The sequence below is a fragment of the Lutjanus erythropterus genome, chromosome 7 (genome assembly GCF_056507025.1).
Source record: "Lutjanus erythropterus isolate fLutEry1 chromosome 7, fLutEry1.hap2, whole genome shotgun sequence".
In the NCBI taxonomy this organism is placed as follows: Eukaryota; Metazoa; Chordata; class Actinopteri; order Lutjaniformes; family Lutjanidae; genus Lutjanus; species Lutjanus erythropterus.
The window spans coordinates 22,677,212-22,701,731 of record NC_139323.1 but is presented as its reverse complement, the minus strand read 5'-3'; the positions used below and the strand labels follow the sequence as shown (position 1 = coordinate 22,701,731).

Genomic DNA, 24,520 nt, shown 5'->3' with positions numbered 1-24,520 from the left:
CTTTGTGAAAGTACATGTATTAAGAGGAAACACTGAGTAGCCAAGTCTCCTGAGTGCAAATTGTTGCAGCATATAATACAAAAAAGCAAACCTTTATGCAAATATGAGAACAAAATATATCTTCATACAAGAAAGATATCATATACAGCAGAGAATAGGGAGAAAAACTTTCATTATTTTACAAAACACCACCTGAGCTGCTGCATATTGAAATTCTGCATGTTTGAATTTATAAAAAATGCAGTAACGAATAATTTAGTGGCCTCTGAAAAATAGTACAACAGAGAAGGCCTGGTACAGCATAAGTTAATATTCTCCTTACAGCCAGTTAGTGTTCCTAAATGTGTTTATCCATCAAGAGTGACTGAAAGGTCCAGTGTGTAAAATTTATGGGGATTTATTAGCAGAACGTGGCAGAAATGGAATATAATATTCATTAAGTACCTAAGAATGAGCTGTTTATATCTAAAGAAGGCGCAGGTCCTTGTCCAAGGAGTCTGTCATGTTGCTGTGCCATGTCTCTACAGTAGCCCAGAACAGACAAAACAAATACTGGCTCTAGATATGCGTTACCATTTTGCACATTACGCAGCCACCGTGGGTTTTCTTACATGCTTGGACGGGAAGGATGAGGTAAGGTGTTTGCAATCTGCAATCTCACCTCTAGCTGCCACTAAATCCTACACAATGCCTACACACTGGTCTTTTAATGCTCTTAATTGCAAATTACTTGACTTAAAGCAAGCACAAGTAGCTTTTAACTGGTTATGAAACCAACTCAAACCCCTGCCAAACATTTTCCCAGACAAATTTAGAGTGAGTTGTACATTAGCCAGTTAAAAGGAAGCAAGAGGAGATTTTTAATTATATAATGATATTTTTTATGTTATATTTTATAACATCATGTTAGATTTTTATATTTTGTAATCATTACTGTGGAAACACTACTGCTTTTGTTCAGGGCCTCAGAAATCAACAAAACAATTAAAGTTCCTTGTAGTAGCTTTAAGAAAGAACCTACAGAAACCTTGACAGCAGTGCTTTTTGCACCGCATCAGAACCAACACGATAAGTTATTTCTGTATTTTCGAAGCTTCCACATATTTGTATTCATGTTTGCCCACATTTCAAAGTTTTCTCAATATCAGCAGTTCAATTTTACAGTAAATCGTACATGATGTGAGCACATCAAAAAGAACGACAAAGTCTAAAGGCACATCACACCCAGTGTGGGCTGCCTCTGGACAACACGCCTGGAGGGAGAGAGTATACTATCTTACTTACAACTCGATTTCTAACAGTGCTGTGAGTGGCAGTGCTCTCCTTAGTTAAAATTTCATTTTCTGTGATCTTATCGGAAGCGGCAGAGCTTCCGCTCTCTCCTGCCTCCTGCTGGTTCCAGGAGGACCACAGGGACTGCAGGGCAGAGTGGAGCTCATCTCGTGCGGCCATGACACTCTGAAGACAGGGAAGCTGCAGGGCCGGCGTCAGCGCTCCCTCCTTGGACAGACCAGTGATCAGATCGTCGACAGCCTTGGCAGAGGAGGCAATCAGCTCTCTGCAGCTGCTGAGGTCGGAGACTCTATCTTTTCCTGGAAAGGAGATGACAGTCAGATAGAAAAAGTGATATGTAGGACAAAAATCTGCTTCATGACCAACCAATCCACTTAATAGCCAAACACCAGAAGTGCTCTATGCAAAATATTAAGCCTTTCTTGAAAAGAAAGGGTATTATAGCAATGATAATGAAACAATATATAGTTTAACGCTCAAGAATAAGAATTTTATGACATATTGTAAAACTGAATAAGCTTTGATTGACTGAGCCTCAGGCACAGCTGTAAAAAAAAAAAAACAATATGTGCTATACACACACACACCATTCACAGAAGGCTAGGCAATATATCGAGATCACACTGAGATCATGATATGTGCCTTGATATCATCTTGGATTCTGGATGTCATTTTATCCTGATATGGCATAAGTGTTGAATTTTTCCTGTTTTTAAAAGCTGCATATTGAAAATAGTGAAGTAAATGGTTTCTTCTACTGTTCTCTGGCAACAGTTGCATTCCTATGCTGTACAATGTAAGATACACTGGATAAGACTTTTGGCTGAACATCCAGGCTGTGTGTTTGTCAGAAGCTTCACCTCGCAGGGCGGTAGACAGACAGGAATGCAGCTGTCTGATGGCCTGGTTCAGCTGGAACAGCTTGGTCACTGTAATCCTCAGTCTCTGCAGATGGGAAGCCTCCTCCGCCTCTTCCTCCAACTCCTCTGGGTCAGTCTCCCTCTCCTGCTTGAAAACAGGAACACACCCAAAAAACAAATTCAAGACAGAGCAAACAAACACTATTAAATGTAACGCAATCAAGAATTACACACACAACCATAAACATACAAGATCATACAATTGGACGCTATTGAAAAAAGTCAGTTGTTAACCACTTGTTAAGCAGCTCTTAGTGGCACTTTGCTTGAGGGAGTGTTACTTAACAAATAATCTAATTCTAATTTTCACCAGTTACATTTGCCTCAACTGGTCTTGATATTTTAACCAAGGATCTGTTAGTTGTCAGTTCCAATTCTGTAAGTAGCCTAAAGCCACTTCAAGAATCATACAGCTGCATGCAGACACACACACACACACACACGCACACACACACACACACACACACACACACACACACACACACACACACACACACACACACACACACACACACACACACACACACACACACACACACACACACACACACACTTCCAATGATGTCATTGAACAAATGGGGCTCCATGGTGATGTGTCCTTTTCTATGACATAAACCTGCTGGCCTCCCTCCCAGTTCACTGAAGTACAGCAAAAAATGTTGTTGCGCAATTCTGTTGACTCCAGTGCACAGTTCTGTAAACAGGCTATTTTAACCTAAAATGACCATTTGTGTTTAATTATCAGTTATTGTACTCAAGTAGTTTTTGTCCGTACATTTTGCTCATACAAAATAACACAACATGTTGACCAGTAATGACAAATCCATAACCATTTTTTCTCTATTTACACCAACATTAGAAACACCTTTTCTAAAGAGCTGCAAACTATAAAAGCACAACATATTTTGGTTCAACCAATAAATGATAATGTCTGCTGCAGTACACATTTATAGATGCATTTACATCCAGCATTATGCACATGTGCAGTCCTTGGTTACATGAAAGTAGATACCTCAGGCTATAACTCAGGTTTATTTGACTACAATAACACTGCGGGCAGCAAAATGCCCCTGTGCCTATATGTGTCAATGATTAGTTTTAACAAAAAAAACAGCTAGTTTGTGTGGCTAAGATAACGGCAAACAAGCCTGTTAGCTGTGACTGATGCCACTTCATTCAACACATTCATTACCTGAACGATCGTCAAGGGACGACTGCGGAGAGATAAGCCTACAGAGCATTGAGCTTTACAGGAGCAATAAAGGCTGAGTGGCATCTTTAACGGGGCTGCTGTGGGTGTGGGTATTAATCTGTAACATTTAAGCCTGTGTCAAGATGGAAGATTGGTTTTAACCTTCACATATCCAGGGAAGCTTTGCTGAGCATGTATTCTGCCTTTGAGCCACAGTTTACACAAACAAATACATGTAGTTTTTGTTAAGAAGCTGTAGATAAACAAAAGCTAATGACATTAATCAAATTCTTTAATTTGGATCATTTTTATTGCTATTGATTTTTTTTAGAGAAATCAAGAACAGACGTGAGCAACTGGTGGCCCGCGGCCCACATGCGGCCCTGTCCTCATTCACTGTGGCCCTCAAGTCCATTTCCAAATATCAAAACATTGTTGGTTGCACAGACATTGACAGTAAGCAGGCTGTTTGACTACATCCGAACCAGATGCCAACTGTAATGACACTCCCCACTGAGAGAGGGCGCTCCCGCCAAACCTCCCAACGGCCTTCTCCACAACAGCCAGCGAGGACGAGACAAATGAGCGGCCAAAGAAGAAACCTGGAGCAAGAGAACCGTGCCTTTCAGACAAGATGGGGAAACAGGTTCGTCTTTGAATTCTGTGACAAGATAATCTATGTGTTTAGTGTGCCTGGAAACAAAATCAGCCATGAAGGATTTCAACTTGAGTCGCCACTACAACACCATGCACAAAGACAAGTATGACCGACAACAGAACCCTTTTAACAGAGCCCCAACCACACAGGAGTCCTCTCTCAAGGTGTCCTATGCTGTTTCACTCGACATTGCTAAAGCAAAGAAACCCATGTCAGATGGAGAAATGGTGAAGCGATGTGCCGTAGAGATGGCTAAAGCTTTTGCAGACGATAACATGGCTAAAAACTTTGAGACTGTCTTCCTTACTGACCTCACATCTTGATCACCTGAACGTGCAGTTGCAGAGGAGAGGCCAAATTGTGTCGGATCTTTACGCACATATGAACACATTTCAGCATAAATTAGCCCTATTCAAAGAAAACTTTTCATCTGGGCGTTCAAATTTGACAAATTTCCCTGCCTGTGAAGAAATGCGAAAAGATGTCCCCGAATGCGAGAAAACATTTGTTAAGTAGAGAGCCAACATCAAAACACTGCAGCAGCAGTTAAAGGACCGCTTCCAGGACTTCCACGCCATGCAGCCATGAATAGCGTTATTCACAGACCCCCTCTCTGCTGCAATCAGCGAGCAACCCCCAGAGTTCCAGCTCGAACTGCGGCCTTAATGGCCAGCATGTTTGGGAGCACTTAGATTTGCGAGAGCAGCTTCTCAACAATGAAGCACATCAAGTCAAAAGACAGAAGCAGGCCAACAGATGAAACTCTGTTCCAGCTCATGCAGATTGGATGCACAAACATTGACATTGAGTCTATTGTACGACAGCGTGAGAGGCCACAAGTATCGCATTAAGACAGAACTTTACTGATCCACCAGTGGGTGAGGTTTATGAAAAGTATATAAAGTGCATGCTTATTTGAAACCTGCCATGGAATAGGAGTAGAAAAGCACTGTATACATGAATGTTAGTTGTTCTCAAAAAGTGGTTTGTCACTCAGGAATGTGGATTTTTTTTTCAACATTAAGTTCATTAACTGAATAGAGGCATTAGTATATGTATTTGAATATGAAAAATATAAAATGCATGTCTATTTGAAACAGCTCATGGAATGGGAGTAGAAATGCAATGTAAACATCAAACATGAATATTAGTTGTTGCACTTAATGTTAGTGTTCAGTTCTGTGCTATTACTGAATGGTGATTTTTGAGAACCCATTGTGGTTTATCACCAAGGAATGTGGAGCAGCGGTCAATATTTTAACTTACATTTTGCAATTTATGATTGTTCAGAATGTGTTTGGCACCAGGAAATAAAGAAGGCAGAGGGAGGAGCCGAGGATTTATTGGTGACACATGTAGGGGGCAACATAATCATCACCCATGTAACAGCAAGAAAAACAAAACTTTTATAAAGATGTGCAGAAATTACAAGTATTTTACAATTGTACCATAACTCCTAGTTTGTAGTATGTTGTGCAGCTGAAACTTACTTCAATATGGCAATGCATGTAGTTCTGCAGAGCACGGGCTAAATCAAGTGCCTTGGATTTTAGGCTCTGCAGGACCTGTAAGAAGAGATGGATTATCAGTGATGACAGCTAATTTGAAGAATATTAACTTTCACCTTTATGGGAAGGAAATTATCAAGACAACATCTAGTTGTATAACCATGACAACTTGTGTGACTGTGAGAACAAATGACACGATTAGATTAAATTCTCTTACTGGGTTCCTGGGGTAGGCCAGCTGAGCCTCTCTCAGCATTTCTCTGGTGATGGTGAGGGACTCCTCTAAAAGAGAGCGGACACCCTTAACGGTCCCCTTTAGCAGACACAGGACAACGGATTGCTGAAAAGATGGAGACATATAGTACCATAAATCATAATTTTAATCACATTTGCCCATTCATGCACTAAAAGCTACAACATATAATACACAATATAATCCAGATGGTTTAGAACAATATTTAAGAGCTTTGATAATAATAACGAATTTTTGATACTGATTCCTTAGAATTTTATTTTTTCAAGCATTGTGACCGAGATGCATATTTAGCGGTACGTTTTACTTTGTTTGGTCCAGCTGTGCTCGTTGTCACTGCTTGTGATATACCATGTTGTTTTGATTGCTTTTTGAAAAGAAGGGTAGAAGTTAAAATACTATTAAAAGTATCAGAGCTATGAGAGTTACGGTGAGATAGCGACAGACTTTCATTCAGCAGCATAGTAAACAAGCACTGAGCTGAACAACGAGCGAGAGGGAAACAGTATAGAGCCAGAATATTTTCTCATCTAACTCAGTAAATTACGGATTTATTTCAACCAAAGCAGAGTTGGTGATTAGTGGAACAGTGTAAAGACTAACCAAGACAGTTTTAGTGAGTTTTAATATAATTTTGTATCTGTCGAATTTGAATGAAGTGGACTTAACGATGAGTTAAGAGGCTCATCTTAGTTCAGTAAAAGATATTAACATAAATTAAGACGGTGTATGGATGTATTTTTCTGTTTTAGAAGGAAAATAGGTATAAGAAAGTAACATGTGTAACATAGCAAACTCGCCACTTGCATTACCTCTATCTGAAACACCGGGTAATATACACATCTATTGAATAAAACTATACTGAAGACAATATAATAGAATCTTATGTTCTTTACCACACCCCTTGCATTAAATGTTATACACCTTTAAAAGACTTACAATTCTAAACATTTCCTTACATTCCCCTCTGCTTACACAGCATAATGAGATACTACTGCACTTGCAAACCAACAAATCAAACATGCTGTATCCTTATTCCGTTCAATAATTCCCCATCCCCTAATGTGTTCCTTACTCGGAGATCCACATAGCTAATATTCCATTCTCCAGTATTGTGGAGTGGGGGCTTGATTACAGTGCACCCCAGAGCTTTTACATGGATAGTAGCTGCTGCGGTATTAATGGTGGTGTTACCTTGCCTGTGGCCTGGGCACCCAGCTCCACAGCATTCAGCTGCATGCCTGTCATTGCCGCCAGGTGGCCAAGTGCACGTAATGCAGCATCCAGGCACTGACTGCTCTTCCTCCGTGCCTCCGTTACCATTGATGTGATCTCAGATTCACAACCCTGGATGGGGAGAAGAAATTTCATTTTCAGTCAACATCAAGTCAGCACAAACACACAGACGGAATTAAAATTGATTTAACAGTAAATCAATGCAAGCAAGCCAACAAAACGGTCGACATAGTCTGAAGGGTCAGTAAATAAATTAAAATGCTAGAGAATGTGAAAAATCAGGAGTGGGAGAGGAAAATTGTGTGTTTAGGTGCTGAGGCTGGTAAGGAATTTAGATTTATTTTCCATATATTCATGTTCTGTTTGGGGCTCAAGGTTGAGAATTCCCTCTGCTTGGTCATTTCCATAGACAGAGCTCAAACAGCTCAGAGCCAAGACACGTCAATTAATGCTGTGCATTTTGATTAGCCACTCTCTGTCAAAACTACACTAAATTGAAAATCATTTTTCAGCTCGGATTTTGCGCTCTTTTCAACCAACTTATATACTGCAAATGCCATAAAAAGCACAATATAAAGTTGTGGCCTTTAAGGCATTGTGGTAAATTATTTGTGTTTACCTGAATGAGCAGCTGGAAGAATCCTCCCATCTTCTTGACTTGGCTCTTGAGCTCCTCAGCGATGGTGTAGAGCAGGCCGGAGGAGGGTTTTACTCCGGTCAGCCACTGCATGGTAACAAACACTGCGCTCTCTATGGCTGTGGTGGCCTTGATCAGCTGGGTCTGGGCCCCCAAATTACACGCAAACACTGCAGGAGAAAAAGACACAGGTTTGGTTCAACTACACAGTAAAGCAAAAACAACAAAAGAAGGTAAACCTGGCCCTTTTAGAGTAGTCTATAAATTAGTTGGACTGTTTCTATAAAAATGTTGACATTCTTTGAAGCTGAATAAATGAAAGATTTTGCATCACATCCCAAAACCATGAATCATTTTTTTTGTACAATGTTTTTATCTTGTACTTGTTTTAATATATGTAATACTTTATTATCTTATATGCTGTTTCATGTTTGTCATGTACGATGTATCTTGTAGCACATTGAGCTTGTCATATGAAATGTGCTTTATAAATAAAGTTGACTTGACTTGTCAGACAATTACATAAAAAAAAACGCAACATGTTTTTTTTCTAGTTGTTACACACATATAGGAAATGATGAACTTTGATTACTAACACTGAAACAGAAGTACCAGTGCTTATGTATTTGGATCCCCATTAGCTTGCTCCTCTCCTCAGCCATAAAGGGTTGAATTTTAGGTGGAAGCTCACCATTCTCCTGGCTGTCATCATCCAGGCTGTCGTACAGGTCAGATATGGTCTGGACCGCCACATACACAAGGTGCAGATCAGTGGCCAGCCTGTCTGCCAGGCTTTCTTCTGTCCTGCTACAACCACGCAGATGGGCCAGTGACTGGCCAATCAGCTCCTTGCAGATACCAGGCATGGCAGTATCTGTGTTGATGGAGCTGGTGGAGGGCGGTTTACCCATCAACCCTGGTACAGACAGACACGGGGAAGTGTTGGAGTGTGCACAGATGATCTCATTCTTACAACTCTCTTCTTACAGCAAAAAGTACAGTTACATCAGATACCGGGAAATACTACATGGCAAGCAATGAATATTTACCACTATTCCCACCTCAGATTCCCCAATACAGTATGAATTTAGATCCAAACAAAACAATCTGTCGTATGTGACAATAGTTAAATATGGTCTAGGGATGCACAATATGGATTTTTTTCAGCCAATATTGATAATTACCTGCTTTTCATGGTCGTTACCAGTAAGATAACCAATAATTTAAATTTTTGTATTTTAAAAATAAGTTTATACAAGCTGCAGTTCATGCACACCTGAAGGGAAGGATGGCTAAGATGTTGTGAACAAAGACGGATGACTTAATTATCCATATATCCCATTAGAACAAACCAACTGCCATCACTATTACAACAAAAACAAAGAAGAGTTCTGACTCTTCAAATGTTCATTTATTTTTTCAAGTACATCAAATATACTTGAGCTTTTATAGAGCTTTTATAGAGCATTTTGCCTTAGAATTCAAATTAAATACTTTGACATAATCTGTCAAATCATTTATTATTATTGTCAATATTGGCTATGACTGCATTATAGCAATCATAAATCATGTAAGATATTTCCCATTATCAGCCCCACTATTTACTGTGTTTCACTTATATGGTGCCAATCAGAAAGCTGCAAATAAAGTAATTTTATTTAGCATCTTACCAGCAGACTGTGAGGAACCGTTGTGGAGGCTTTGAATCGGATGGACCCGGATTTCATAGAGACGTCCTGAGATTCTCCTGCTCTTCAACAAGCTCCTGCTCCTGATGCCAAACATTATACAGAATTATATTTTCTAAAACCAACATTTATTACTATATTTATATATATATATATATATATTTAATATATTTTTGGGGGGCATTTTATGCCTTTAATGACAGGACAGCTGAAGATGCGACAGGAAATGGGGAGAGAGAGTGGGGGAATGACACACAGCAAACGGCCATGGGCGGGAGTCGAACCCACGGCCGCTGCAGAGGACTCACAGCCTCCGTATATGGGGCGCACGGTCTACAAACCAAGCTATCCAAGTGCCCTATATTTATAATGTTTAAGCATGATGATGCTCTCATTCTGAATGATTTAGTGCTCCGCTGTCCACTGAATTAATTTAGTGTCTTAAAGGCTGTTCATTACAACATTTAGCAAAAACTATAATACTCATTGCAGCTCAAGGTCTGTTTTTCTGTCCCAGTACTTTTTTAATTGAACTACTGTTGAAGGCTGTTACTCTCCATACTGCCTGTTATGTTTTTAATTTGGGTGGATTTCCTTACTGGATTTGACTGCTGTACTTTATTTGCTGAAATTGTTATGAGGGGTTTGGAGACAGACTACATTTACCCCTTATTAATGTGGGCAGTGCTCCTCGAAATATCTCTGGACATCATCATGGTAATCTTAAGCGTGTAATGGGCACATTTAAACATGGGTTTGGTATTATTTTACACATTAAACTCATGTGTAAAAGGGTTAAATGAGTTCAGCAGGAGAAAAGATTTTCATGATTACGAACAAGTTGCAGGAGAGGAGGACAGTAAACAGCAATGACTGTGGCCATAAGGCTTGGACATGGGCTTAATGGAGGGAGAAGGGATGAAGGAACCACAGAGCCTGTGCCATGTTTCATTTGGCCTGGCCTGCTGGTAGTTCAGGCACCACCAGAGGCACCATAAACATGCGTGACAAGAATAACAACAATGTGAGGGGAAAATGTTGGGGGTTCGGCATGTGCCATAGGTGCTGTGTTTGTGTGTTTGGGTTGTGGTTTGTAGAGTGAGAAACTTGGTGTCCCTTCCTTTTCTAAAACCCTTGGCCTAGTCTCAGTGCACATGAAATTAATAAACAGAGGAAAAAGAATAAAGAGGGAAATATTCTGAGCGCAGCAACTTCACATCAACTTTTCTTGAGAGAAAGAAGGATGTGTTGAATGTCAAAAATATGTGCCAGGTTGTAAATCACATTGGTGGAAAGTAGGAGGACTTTGTGAAAATAACCAAAATCTTCCAAACAGTTTGACAAAAATGATTTTCCGTGTTCCATACGCATACTTTTCAACTTTCCATATACATCCATTTGCCTGACACATTGCTCACATTAAAAGAGTGCAAGAGGATTTGAGTTCAGTTGAGCATGAGGGCTGTGGTTTGAAGACACACACTGAAAAGTAAAAATACGGTCCATCCAAACCCTGGCACTGCAAACAACGGTAAGGTGGACTCTTTCAGAGACTGTCCTGCACTTCCCTTAGGAGCTCGCTGTGGGTGTTTGTGAATACTCACCTACTTACACATTTCAAGTAATTGGACAAGAATACCAATTAGGTCCCTGAAATCTAATGTAAATGTCAGCTGCTGGAAGGAGGGATTGATGGATAGGAGGAGAGAGGAAGAGCTGGATAATTACCTTCGGCGTGAGAAGGAGGAGGTTGAAGAAGAGGAGGCCGATATATCTTGCTCCCACTCATCATCAGGGTCATAAAACACATCGTCATCTTTAGAGGTGGAATCCCCCTGCGGAGAGTAAAATACAGCTGACATGCCCAGTCTCATTTACTCAACTTAATGAGAAAAGCATGCCAAAGTGAAGCAGCATCCCTCTGTCAGGCATAAAACAACCCATTCTGGACTGTAAATAAGGTCAAACGCCTGGGAAATTGGCAATTGCACTTGAGGTGATGTCAGACTCTGAACATGCAAAATGAGGAACAGACAGGCTGGCTGGTTGAATATACTTCACTCAACAGGCATCATACATCAGCTTACTAGAGCACCGATCAAATTAAAGTAGAAAGTTTGTACAAACTCCCTATGAATTTTGTCAGTATTTTGTCGGTAGTTTGATCATGTGTCTCCTCGTTGCCAATTCTTCATCGTTATTAGTTCCTTATGGGTATAAATGGGTTTTTGATTTCATTATATCTATAATCATAATAATTCCATATAGAATGTCCAAAAATACTGTCCAATAAAGAAAGTTAATCCAGTCATATTTTCTCTACATTCCTTATTCTAAATAAAGACCAGATGTAGCTTGTGACAATATGAAAATTGGCTGAAAGACTATGGCTTTGTTCAGACTGCCAACCCAAATCTGTTTTTTGACACATACAGATTGTATCCAGATTGAATTTAGTCTGAACAGCAAAAAAATAATAAGAAAAACCCACATGAAATGTGATTTTTGTGATCCAAGCCACACTTGGAGGTGGTTTAAAAAGCAATTCCAATCAGATTCGTACAGATAGAGCATCTCAGTACAGACATTCTGGTCACTAAAATCAGATTTCAAAATGTCTTTTGTCTCACTTGCAAAGCTACACACAGTGACAACATCAAATCCAGAGTGACGTGGTGCATTAGAGCAGCTGTGCAGAATCCATGCTGATACGGAGCAGCGTGGAGGACAACATACTGGTGCAGCTGAGGAACTCTGCTCTGTGATCTGGCAGCACGATTGTTAGAAAAGAGAGATGATGGATCTCCATTTCTAATGCTCCAGCGATTGAAAGCTGCATCACCAGCATACCGATCTCTACATCAATACCACAGCAATCCATTCAGATGTCTGGACGCACAAATCTGATCTGATCATTTGTAAATAACAGTGCGGTCAGTCTGAAGGCAGATTTGATTTAAGAGACAAATCTGATTTGCCTGCAGTCTGCAATTTGGAATTTCCAGTTCATCTGACCATTTCTGTCTGGTGAGGGTTCTCACCACTGAGCATCTGTAGCACCCTGTGGATGTTTATTTATTCATAACTCATCATTAAATCGTCCAGGCTGTTTCCATACAAGGACTCAGCCCTGGTTTACTCTCATTCTCAAGTAAAATCTTAATCATGTTTCACCTATATCAACAAGACCTGCACTTCTTAATGAATATTAAGACATTAAAACAATTATCAACTAAAAAAAAAGTTATGACTTGAAAAGGCAGAACTGATTTCAGGCAGACCTGCTCGAGTTCCCTCATGGCAGCGATGTTGTTTTGGAACTTGTCCAGGCTCCAGAAGGTCGAGATCCCCAGCTTCGTGTTCTGAACCCGCACCTGCAGGGGACCACCCTGTGCCTGGCTCTCATCATCACAGCTTTCGTGTCTACAGCAGAGGAGAGTCAAAGGATTTTTGACTTAGCTTAAGGAACATAATATCTGCTGCTTCCAACACGGCCTATTAGCATTAATGTGAAACCTCAGTAGGTTTATAGATTCTTGGTAGGTTTGTAACCCATCTAATAGATCAGATCATATGTAAACTGTGGCCTGACCTTGTTATTTCATACCTGCTGAAGACTGTGTGTTTCCTTAGTTTAGCGCTGATCTTATTGGCTTCTTCAATCATCAGGGACAACTTCATGGCATCCCACTGTGGCAAGACTGCAATACAAAGATGGAATACATTAACTTCACCACAGCCAGCAGCCCGGAGTCAGAGTGCATGTAGCTTTGGTGGTCTTTATTTCAGCCTCAATTGATAGGACAAGGCAGAAGGGATTCAGCCTACATGAACTGCATAAATACAGTGACAGTATTACTTTTGGTACTGGGTAACATATCTCACAGTAAGTTTTTGTTTTTCAAGGACATATCGGTCAGAAACGGTTTTCTGTGCTCATTTTGTGAAGATAAATGGGCTTCTAGCATACAGATCACTCCTGACTTCACTGTGAATATGCTGCTCATGAGGCGAGAGGATGTCTAGCTCCCTTTATACAACACTAAATGAAATGGATACAGAGGATAACATTATAGACAGACTCTGCAACAAAAAGGATCTATAAATGTGGCTGCGGAGTAATAAAAAAAAAAATCCTTGACTCCTCTGCTGTCTGTGGCCTCAGTGAATGACACATATTTAAGATAAAATAGGGACATGTTTATACAGAGGAGAAGACATGTACGAAACCAATACAAAAGTACTGTTTGGTGCCATTATGATATTTCTATTCAATTGTATAACTATACAAACAAGTTAGATTTCAATTCATTCTATACATTGTATACTGCAAAATAATCACCATCCACATGAGGGCTGTAAACTACTTCAAGATAAATGACTAAATGAGATATGTTCTATGACCTCTCCGCTTCTGTCTCAGCTCACATTGTGTCCAAGTCCAATGTTTATATCCTGTCTTAGCACTCTCTCTACTCTAATGTGTCTGGCTCAAAAGTACGAACTCCACCCATCTGGAACTCCACTTATATGGTGTGAAATGTCATTGTGGTTCGTAACTCCAATATGTGCTCAGTGGCGACTTGAAAGCTCTTACCGTTTTGTGGAGTGTGATTTTCCCGTAAAGCTCTTTTCTTCTGCATCTCCTCAAGCTCCCTGCCGATCTTTTTCTTTTCCGCCTCCAGGGCCTCAACAATCTTCACTTGACGCACGCGGTGTTCCTCCATCGCCTGTCAGTGAATCATCGTAAGGTACACAATATTAAAAACCACCCGGCCCAAACATTATGCCCCTTGCCAAACTCCACCACGACTCAAAACACATCTCAAATGGACCATGAGTTAAACAGAAAACCCAGTGTCAGCATATTTTCCTAAGCTTCTCAAGCTCATGTTAGATCAGAGATCATGAGAATGAGCAGGAGATTGTATCATTAATGGTTACAGGATTTAACCAGATTTCCTATAAACTGACTATTGAGGGTCAAAAAATGGAAAAATGCCAAAAGCTGAGTGAAATAAGACCTGTTTAAGATCCTCTCTTAGATAATGCCACTCAGCCACTCACTACTCTGCATCACTGGCAGACCAAGTCGTCTCACTGTTCTGTCTCTTCCGGGGAAAAAGGAGGATTAGTTCACCAGCATGATGGCAAGAAATGAGACCTGTAAAATTGTTATTATTCAAATATTTTGGAAGGACCTCAACAGCAGGATAAAGCAGAGTAGACAGTGCTGTGTGTGTGTGGCAGTAATTTTTCTTTCAGACAGAACAAAACCCGTCGCAAGTAATCTAAAATATCCAACAAATTGTTGGAGTTAGAAGGAAGTTAAACATTCCCAGGTGTTGTTCTGGGTTCTGACCTGGGCCTCCATGTGTAGACGGAGGCGTGTCTTGTGGGTGTCCACTTCCTGCTCCAGCTCCTTCTTTGCCATTTGCAGCTCTGCCATCTGACTGGCCACCCTCTGCTGGTCCAACTCCTGTTGACGCTTCCATTCAGTCTCCCCGTTCTGAATCAATTATATTTTGACATCACTTGGTATTGGTTGCACAAATTGATCGGTGTAAAGATATACAATAGATTATACATGACTAGAATTATTTCATAGTTCTGTAATAGTGCAACATAGATGGTTTAAGGTTTAAGAAAATATAATATGCTATTTGTGAATATAGTTTTATCAGTTTGGTCACACCTTTATGAAATTTGACTTTCATTAATTGCAAAAGCAGAACTACAAAAAATGAATGTCAGCACACCCCCATTTGATCAGAACGACACCCATGATCTCCAAAAATGATTACAAATGGAAGAGAAATGCCAGGTTATCAGACCTTCAAGAGAAAATACAACGTTTCATCTTTTCATTAAAAGAATAAAAAGTGGAAGTTCTGTGTACCAGCTGTGTCTCCAGGGCTCGGATCCTGTTCTCATAAAGCTCCTTCTGGTCTGACAGCTCCTTCTGGGCCACCTCTTTTGCCATTTGGATCCCCTGCATCATCTCCTCTTTTGCCTTCAAATGGGCTTCTTCAATTTCTGCCTCCAGCCTGGGACACACAAAGATGGCTTGAGGGAGTTGTGACTTTAATCACTGGTTGGTTGCAAATAGATGATGTCCTGACAAAAATGGCTGCTATAGTGATCAGATTTTTTTATGGTCTTTGGTATTTGGTATGGTCTATGGTATTTTTTTCTTGGTCTTTTGCACTTACTGAGCTCTTTGAGCTGCGAGCAGCTCATTTTTGGCGAATTCAAAGTCTTTGTGGCCATCGCCTGCACCTGTCCAGCATGACACCCGCTTCCCAGACTGCACTTCTGCTGGATGGTTGAAGCGGAAGTAGTGGTCCCCACCAAGAATCACCCTGTCCCCCTAAAAACAATTACCACAAAGTTGAGAACAGTCAAATTCGTAAACAAGATGGATAAACCTGTTGGTCAGGTTACATTACAAATAAGCACAAAGACAGGCACTGCACAGATCTTACTGTAAATCACTGTGTGCTAAACTTCAGATTTTTTTCTGATACTTACATGGTGAAGGACAGTGGATTCAGATATGAGATTTCCATTAACAAAGGTTTTGGCCTTTTCCATTGGAGTGATGCTGACTGTATCTTGAAGGTTAGTTATAACACTAAAACAAACAAACAAATACATACACACAATATCATTTTTATGTTGAATGACTGCTGCTAAAAAGATAAGTATTGAAATGACATACAAGAGTGCAAACTGGCGATATACTTCTTTTATAAAAATTTAATTCCATTTATATAAAAATTTAATCATTTCTGCCACTTATTTTTACCAGTGCTGGTCAGCGATGAGGGCTCCTGTCAGCTGGATGTCATGACTGGACTCAGACTTGAGTTTGCCAACTGTGGTTCGACCCTCTTTGATCATATAGAGAAGCATCTCAGACAGCTGAGGATCCTCATTCAGGTTCACCAGGTTAGGAAGACGATTGTCCACTTTGAACGTCACACCTGCTTTCTGAAAACACACAAAGTTTCCAAACACTTCGTTTACACGTGGACAGAAGAATATTTAATCACAGCTTGTTTCAGGGTTTGTTGATTTGACCTTTTAGGATCATCATGGTGAAGAGATTATTATACACATACACACCGTGAACATTGGACACAGTGGAGGAGAGCCTCAAGAGACACATAAAATTGAAAGTAATGTATGCAGAAAGGTAAAAAAAATAAAAATTAGAATGGAAATAAATCTAAGAAAAATTACCTGCAGTTCTTTGGTCTCTTCACGTTTGCGGATTTCAGCTTGCTCCAGTTTCTCTCTCCATGCCCTGAGAGAAAAGAAGATAAAATATGACAAAAAATTTAATCACATTAGATCAAATTCTGCAGTGACCCTCCTCAATATCCCCTACTCAATCACTTAGACACCTTCCCACTGACTTAAGTTTATAAAAGGAAAATATCAACCGTGACTTATCGTAAGTATTTGTTTTCCTTTTTTGTTGTCCTTTTTCTTTAAAAAAAAAAGGAAAATATTTAAATATAATGCTTTGTTTCTCCTTTACAAAATAAGAATTTAATATTTACATTTCCATTCCATTGTCACATTCACATTTTATATACTAGTTCATGCTTAAATATTGCAATGCATTTCCAAGATGAAAAAACAAAGCAAATACAAACAATGCAAACATACGCAGATTGTTACAAAAATATTATTACTGTGACACAGGGTTCTCTAAACTCTTGAAATCTCCTGCTGCTTTCACTCCGGCCCCCTCAAAAAGGAGACTGATCTGTGGCCGTTCCATCGCATAAATAAAATAAAAGAAGTTCTTATGATTGCAGTAATACTGACCGGTTGGCCTCTGCCATTTCTCTCTCTTGCTGACAGAGTTTGTTCCTCAGGGCGGAGATCTCCTGCTGGAAAAGCCTGACTCTCTCTGGTTCGATGCCCTGGGAGCTCATCTGGGCTGCTCGCAGCTTCTCCACCTCAGCCTTCAACTCTGAAAACACAAAAAGTTTGTCCAAAATGCTTTGTAAATTTAAAATATATAAAGTAATTTAAGTGATATACCCTTAAATGAGTTTACAAAAGAAAGAAAGAAATTACAAGGAGTTACATAAAAGTCCCAAAAGGGTGTTTTAAGACTTGATTTTAACATATGCTACAGACATATTCGGATTTTTGTCAGTGAACTTATTAACTGTCACTCACTGAAGACAATTTACTGAGCAACACCGACCTGATTTGTAATATTTGAGTCATATTAAGTTTGAGAATCAAACACTGACAGGTGATGTGAGAGAAATCCACAGCAAGAGCTCCCCTTACTGCTAAAAACATCAAACAGCAGCACAATCATCTCATGAAAAATAATACTTGCATGACAGTTAGCCGCTCTGTGCAGCTGACAGTGCATAAATATGGCCTGGAGGCAAGGTTAGGGCCAGGCCTTAATTGAACCGGGTAGTGAATAAGCTGGTGATGGATAGATGGACAGACAGGAGGGTACGTGGGAGAGACGGAGAGTGAAGGAGATCAAGAGCAAGACACAAATAGAAAGACGGACATTAAAATATGTAAAAAGAGAAACATACAGACAGACAGCAAGACAGAAACAAAAAGAAGATGAAGGCTAATGGAAAGAAAGACAACAGTTTGAATGTGTTGGCGTGTTTAACCTATCAAGGTTAAAGGAATTATTAAGAAATATGTTCCCTCAAAACATGATTTTGTGCGGTGAGGGTTTTCCACTGCACACATACTATTCAGGCCGGGACTATGTTGACAACACTGAAATATACAGAATAGAAAATCTGCCTTTGCTTTTCCAGGTGAATAAAGACATACAGGTGTGGTGCTGTTTATATAGAAGGGCAGATGTTCATGTCTGCAAAGAACTGCCAGAGAACAGAATGTTCTATTCTATATGAATAAGCACAATGAAACAAAATCTGAATTATTTTCTCAAGGCAACAAGGTGTTTTGTTACTTGCGCTCCGCCTTTCCTTCAGTTGATGTCACAGAAGCAAAATCTTTTTTTTTTTAAACAGTCAATGGTGGCCAAGGACTCACCTCAGCCACATCTGCCTCACAACTGGCAAAATCCACAGTAAGTGTTTATGCCAAAAATCACTGAAAACTCTATGTTAAGATGGACAAACATACTGATAAAGCATAACATAATGATCTGCTTACTTTACTGATATGACTTTATAGAGTCTTGATTTGTAAAGATCAACACATTATTGGTTCTTTGTCCTGACTACCATCAGACTGGGGTGGAGAAAAAAATACTGGTGGAATCGCAATTCTTTTGCTCATTTAAGTCAATTTTCAATTTAATATTGCAATTGGGGTATTCCTATGTATGCCATCTATTTAGGTTTAGATAAACAAACAGGTCTACAAAGCATATTCTAACTTTTAAAAAAAAGTCTTAAGGTCTTCCTCCATCGCTTTCGATTAGTTCAAAATGAGTGAATGTGGTTTGAAGTGTCTGACCTCTGATGAGCTTGGCACTGGTGTCTTCATTGACTTTTGCCACGTTAATGATCGTGCGGGCTTGCTGAGCGTAGCGCAGAGTGCTCAGGCTCTCCTCCACGTTGCTGCCCGCTGGGCTCAAGGTGGCAATCATAGCCGTCTTAGAATTACCACCAAGGCTTTCTTTCAACAGCCTGCAGAAGAAAAAAAAGGAACTTGGTCAGGAATTAGGATCATCCTTCTAACTGGAAATGAGATCTGCTCCATAATTGTTAGATAAAAATTTGAATCCGATATAGGCCTATAGAAGATATATCTGTAAATGTTTAGCAATACGAATTTATATTATTATATTATTATTGCACAATGGGGAACATTACTGAAGGCAAGACAAGCTCCCTAGCAGGTGTAAATACTAAGAAGCAGCACTTCTTGTTTTATAACCTGTCCCTGATCGACTGACAGTATTAAAATATTTAGCAGTTGACTGGTACTGAACAGTACTCATGTTTATTTAGCTACATATTTCATTTATTCTTTTCTCAGTGTACCTTTTCACAATCAGTTGGTATATCATAGATTACTTAACATGCTAAATAAAATGTATAATATTCTATAATGTTATTCGTTTAAGAAAACAGCCCTGTGAGAATCCAGCAGAAAGCAGTTTTGTTGAAGTTTAGTAAAAATAAACCATTAGAGAGCTTACAAAAATAAACACTTCTTGTCTAAGCTGTAGAGTGCAAGCATTCTGATGTCTCACCATGTCAGGACAGACTCTCTGTACGGTATGAAGACCTTCTTTCTGGTCAGTGCCTGTTCTGACAGGGCAGAGATGACCTTTCCAAGGGTAAGCAAGGATTTGTTGATGCTCGCACCCTCCTGCAATGACACAGTAAAATGGCTTTTCTTGTTAAATAAGTACATGCTGTTTCAGGGCACAAAATTAGCAACAGCCACCAGCCAAATACTGGTAAAATAGACGTGTGGTTGTTTTTTGGCTGGTGAGTGAAGCAAATCCAACAATGGTAATCTGTTAAGTGGCTGGTAAAATTTGAACATTCATGAGCCATCTGGCTGATGGACAAAAACATTAATTTTGGACCCTCAACCGGATAAACAGAAGAGCACATAATCAACAAATTGGTCTGAATTTAATCAGACCTTTCTGAAATGTCAATTTGGAAATCAACTGAAGATACAACTAATGATTAATTGATTGTTATTGATTCATGTAGCCCATTTTTAAAGTTATTGTTTATGCTTCAAAATGTCAAAATGAAAAATGGCCATCATAAATTTCAGTGAAGTCGTATCATGACAAATACCTTATGAGCAAACATCCTTTATTCATATGGCATTTTATACTATCTAAGCAAAAAGGGGGAAAAAACAAAACTATTCAATCAACGATGGTATGAAAGGGAAAAAACCTAATTTTCAAATTTGAGCAGCAATAAACAAAGAAGAGTGTAGACGTATGTACCCTGAGTCGGTCTCCACTTGTCTGAGCAGAGTTAGACCGCTCACTGCCTGCCAGATCCACCAGGTTGATCCTGCTGGTGATGCTGTGCTCGTGTTCTTCACCCTCCACAAACTCAGTCTGTACAGAAAAAGCAACACCGATTTGATGCAGAGTTAACGTGGTGCCATATTAAGTGGTACAGTTTGTAATATTTAAGAATTTATTATGCAACATTCATTTTGTGTTAGTTTGGGTGGGATTGATGTGTGACATACAGTAATGCTGAGAGGCCATACCTGAGTCTGGGTCATAACCAGGGTGAAGACGGAGTGAGATCTGGAGCTCTTGTCATTCATCCCCGTAGCCGCTGTGGCTCTCTGTTTGTTGCCCAGCTTCAGCCAACCCTAAAGAAGGACAACACGAATCGTGACTCATGTCTCTCAGTGTGAAATATCTTGTTATCAGCAGCATTATTGTTTTCTATGCTACTCTTTGGATATACCCTTGATGCTCAGCTCTTATCTCTATTACATGTCTGCACTGCGCTTTCAAGACATTAATATATAGTCAAACGTCAGTGTCTGCATTTCATTGTGGCCTCTCAGTCTGCCTGACATTGACCCTTGACTTGCTCACTCATTCAAAGTTGCTCTGAAGAGCATCAGCTAAAGGCAGAGGATCTAATAGAAAAAATAATATTGACAGCAGTTTCAACATACCTGAACATCATTGTAAGAGCTCACAATATTCCTGTGAAGAAAAGACAAAGTGAGCAATTCTGAAAATCACCATTCAAGGATGTTTCTTCGGCGTTTACTGAAGAGTAACACAACAAAAGAAATGAAAAGGTCTCTTACGCAGAGAGGTCAGCAACATAGGGACCATGGACTGGATGTTCCCTCACCCTCAGCTGAAATCACAAATCAACAGGGCTTCATCTTGACTGCACCTAATCTGGAGTTATTCAGCCCTACCAATGACAACGGCATAAAATGTCCCCATGCCATCTGTAACATTTCCAATTATCTGGAGATGTTGAAGCAGCTGGTTTATCAGGAAATGCAGCAGCCAGTTTCACTAAAAGCAAGCTACATTTCTCTTTAAGTAAAAAAAAAAGTTCTGAAATGCATTCAGTCAGCTGCAAAGTACTTACGGGCATTCTCCTCTGGTTTGGTTCATCTCTGGTCACAAGCAGGTCATGGATCTTCTCATTGTACACTTCAAAGTAGCTCATCTCTACATGACATTTGACCTAAAATATAACAACCCATCGAGATCACTTGATGCATTAGGTAACAAGATAAAAAATAGATTGTTCATGCTCACAATCAAATCTTTTAATCTTTGTTTTTTGTGTTTTTAGAGAAAAACTGCAGTCTTCAGACATTTTTAACTATTATATAACTAAAAAGAAATGTGAACGCACATAAAATCAGCATTTATTTAGTTCTAAACCCTTGTAAGAGAAAATTTACCTCTTCATTTTCCATGGAGGCCAATCGAGAAAAGAGCTCATGGCAGAATCGTGGGATTACACCTTCCTCTTCTCCAAAACCCATCATCCTAAACAATTATTTCAAACAAATGTAACTGATACCATTTATAATAGAAATACCAAAATAGTACACACACTTTACAAGGTATGTTTTAACGTGCAAAAAAGAAAATAGAGAGCACAGAGGAAGAGTTTCAGTGGAGCGTGGTCGACTGTAATGATCTAAATCAGCACTACTCACGTGTACGACTTCCCAGAGCCCGTCTGTCCATAAGCAAACAGGCAGGTGTTGAATCCTTCAAAGGCCCTCAGCAGCAGAGGTTTGGCCAGCGTTTCATACACTGTCTGCTGGCTGGCAAAGGTGGGGTCACACTCATCCACCGAGCAGAAAGAGAAGTCGTAGGTGAAGGAGTAGCTCTGTTTGGAGTCTGGATGCTGGACAACAGTCTCCTGACCCTTCATGAAGATGACCTGCATTGCCTTCTCTGCCTTCTCCCTAAAAGAGAGTAGAATTATTTACAAACTGTATTTCAGAAATGTTAGAAAATTGTGAAACATGCCTGACACAATGTCCTTAAGCCCAAAGTGTATCAGATTGCTTGGTGTCTAACCAAAACTCCAAAACCTAAAAGATATTAACTTTACTGTCACATAAGACAAATAAAAGCAGCAAATCCTCATGACTGAGAAGCTGAATCTGAAAAATGTTTTGTCTTTTTTTGCTTGAAAAATTACTTCAATAATTAATCAATAATCAACATAGTTGCTGTTGATATTTTTCTGTCACTCAAGAAATTGATTAATTGACTAGCAGCTTTAACTCTGGGGTAAACAGACTACTTTCTATTTCATGCAGACTATATTTCATATATTGTAAAATGCATCGGTTCATTCCTGTAAGGTATTTCATGTGTCGACTCTAACCCTAAAACTTCTGAAATAATCAAGTTACCTGCATCAGTCAGTTAAGTGATCGAAAGAAAATCTGTTGCCGCTTGCCATCTATTTTAATAATCAATAATTTGATATTGTTTCACTAATTTTTTCAAGCAAAACTATCAAAGATTTGATGGTTTTTACTTTCTAAATGTGAAGATCACCTGCTTTTCGTTGTCATTTATGATAGTAAAATCAAAAGGAGTGACTGGACTAAAGAAGAAATCTGAAGACATCACTTTGGTCTTTGGGAAATGTGATGAGCTTTTTGTTGTTGTTTGTCACATTTTATAGACTATAGAAAATAATAATTAGTGTCAGCCCTAATGCTGACAGACTTGTAATCCTCCACACTTTACCCATTAATCAAAAATGCAAACCTGGCATTGAAAGGTCGCACACGCACTGCAACAGTCACGGCACTGTTTTCCATCTTAAATGAATCCTGCTGCTTCAGGGCCTCAGCAGGTCTGGACAGGGACTGTTCAGTGGGTGCTGGAGCTGAATCAGGGCAGGAGGTCCTGGCGTGGGTCACGTCTCCCTTTTGGCTCGAGTTGGAGGTCTTCACCCGTGGATTGTGCGCACTTGCAGACGCCTTGCTAACCCGAGGTGCAGGGACCGGTTGTTTTACGTCTTGCGCTTGCTGCACTCTGGACTTGGGCCTCTCTAGACTTGCAGATTTGACTGCCACTAGTTTGGGAGCTTCTTTCTCCGCCAGTCTCTCGAACACGTCTCTCCTGGCGGCGATTTTCTCAAACGGGGTCTTTTTCGTTGGGGTTTTAAATGTTTGGGCCTGGTCTTCTAGCTGCCTACTTGTGACAGGCGTCTTGCTGGTTGCAGGAGTTTCTCTTCCTCTGCTCTTACGTGCAGATTCTCTTAAACTCGTAGACCTGAATAAACCCGGTGTCCTGCCGTTTGGTTCGCTGAGAACTTTAGGTGTTTGCTGCACACGTGTGCCGCTCACCACACGCTGCCCATGAGCGCTTTTATCCATTGAGGGAGTCCTGGTCCTGCGCTGCAGGGTCAGTCTCTTCTCTGGAGCTGGTGTGGTGTTCTGGCTGCTTTCCACCATGGTCGTCGTGTCCGCTGTCTCAGCCCCGGTCTTCCTCCTTGACCTCCTCTGCAGAGTGAGTCGGGCACGGTAAGGAGTCTGCTGCCCGCTGGTGTTTTTAGACAATGCAGAGATGACATAAGTCCTGTTCACCTGTCGGCTTTTATCTGATAACCTGCTGCTGTCCTCACACGCAGAGTCTCCAGATGTTATCTCACTTGACGCTTTTCGCTCGGTCAGCAGGCGCTCTCTGCCCGGTGTCCTGGATGTTGATGTTGACATTAGATGGTCATAATAAGCTGTATGCTTCCTCGATTGTACGCTAAATAACGACATGGTAGTCGACTGCTAAAAATCAACACGTTAAAATGAGCTGGCTAGCTAACGGCAACTCCTCTCAGGTTACTTTTCTTACGATACACGGCATCGAACATATATAACATCAAGACGGACACAAGAACTACTCGATACGTTATTTAAAAGTGAATATAAATCCATTCGAGTGATCTTGAGTCGTGTCCGAGCGAACAGAGCGGCTTTTGTTTATTATTGTTGTCCCCTCATCGCTTCCGCCATCGCCCGCTTCAATTTTCAAACTGACTCTGCTAGTGCCAGCTGATTGGCTGAATTCTCGGAAATCGTTACGTCAAGGCATGGAGATCATGTCTAGAAGGGAACCACAGAGCCGCGAAAGATCTCGGGAGAGTAGAAATTTTAATC

At 40.2% G+C, this 24,520-nt stretch overlaps 1 protein-coding gene across 1 annotated transcript; it reads right to left on the bottom strand.

The window, feature by feature from the left end:
- Nucleotides 1–1,129: 1,129 nt before the first annotated feature.
- kif14 (kinesin family member 14) lies at nucleotides 1,130–24,414 on the bottom strand. Its single transcript, XM_084723231.1, has 29 exons — nucleotides 23,130–24,414; nucleotides 22,055–22,309; nucleotides 21,794–21,881; nucleotides 21,472–21,570; nucleotides 21,176–21,228; nucleotides 21,038–21,068; nucleotides 20,615–20,722; nucleotides 20,340–20,456; nucleotides 19,617–19,735; nucleotides 18,875–19,047; nucleotides 17,225–17,372; nucleotides 16,631–16,694; nucleotides 16,194–16,378; nucleotides 15,917–16,019; nucleotides 15,598–15,755; nucleotides 15,285–15,432; nucleotides 14,748–14,894; nucleotides 13,983–14,115; nucleotides 12,993–13,086; nucleotides 12,667–12,808; nucleotides 11,114–11,220; nucleotides 9,368–9,468; nucleotides 8,389–8,613; nucleotides 7,680–7,867; nucleotides 7,019–7,171; nucleotides 5,789–5,911; nucleotides 5,554–5,628; nucleotides 2,154–2,298; nucleotides 1,130–1,592 (listed from the first exon to the last, which is right to left on the bottom strand). The coding sequence occupies exons 1-29, from the start codon at nucleotides 24,134–24,136 to the stop codon at nucleotides 1,219–1,221; spliced, it is 4,863 nt and encodes a 1,620-aa protein (XP_084579357.1). The 5' UTR covers nucleotides 24,137–24,414; the 3' UTR covers nucleotides 1,130–1,218.
- Between the last annotated feature and the right edge of the window lie 106 nt (nucleotides 24,415–24,520).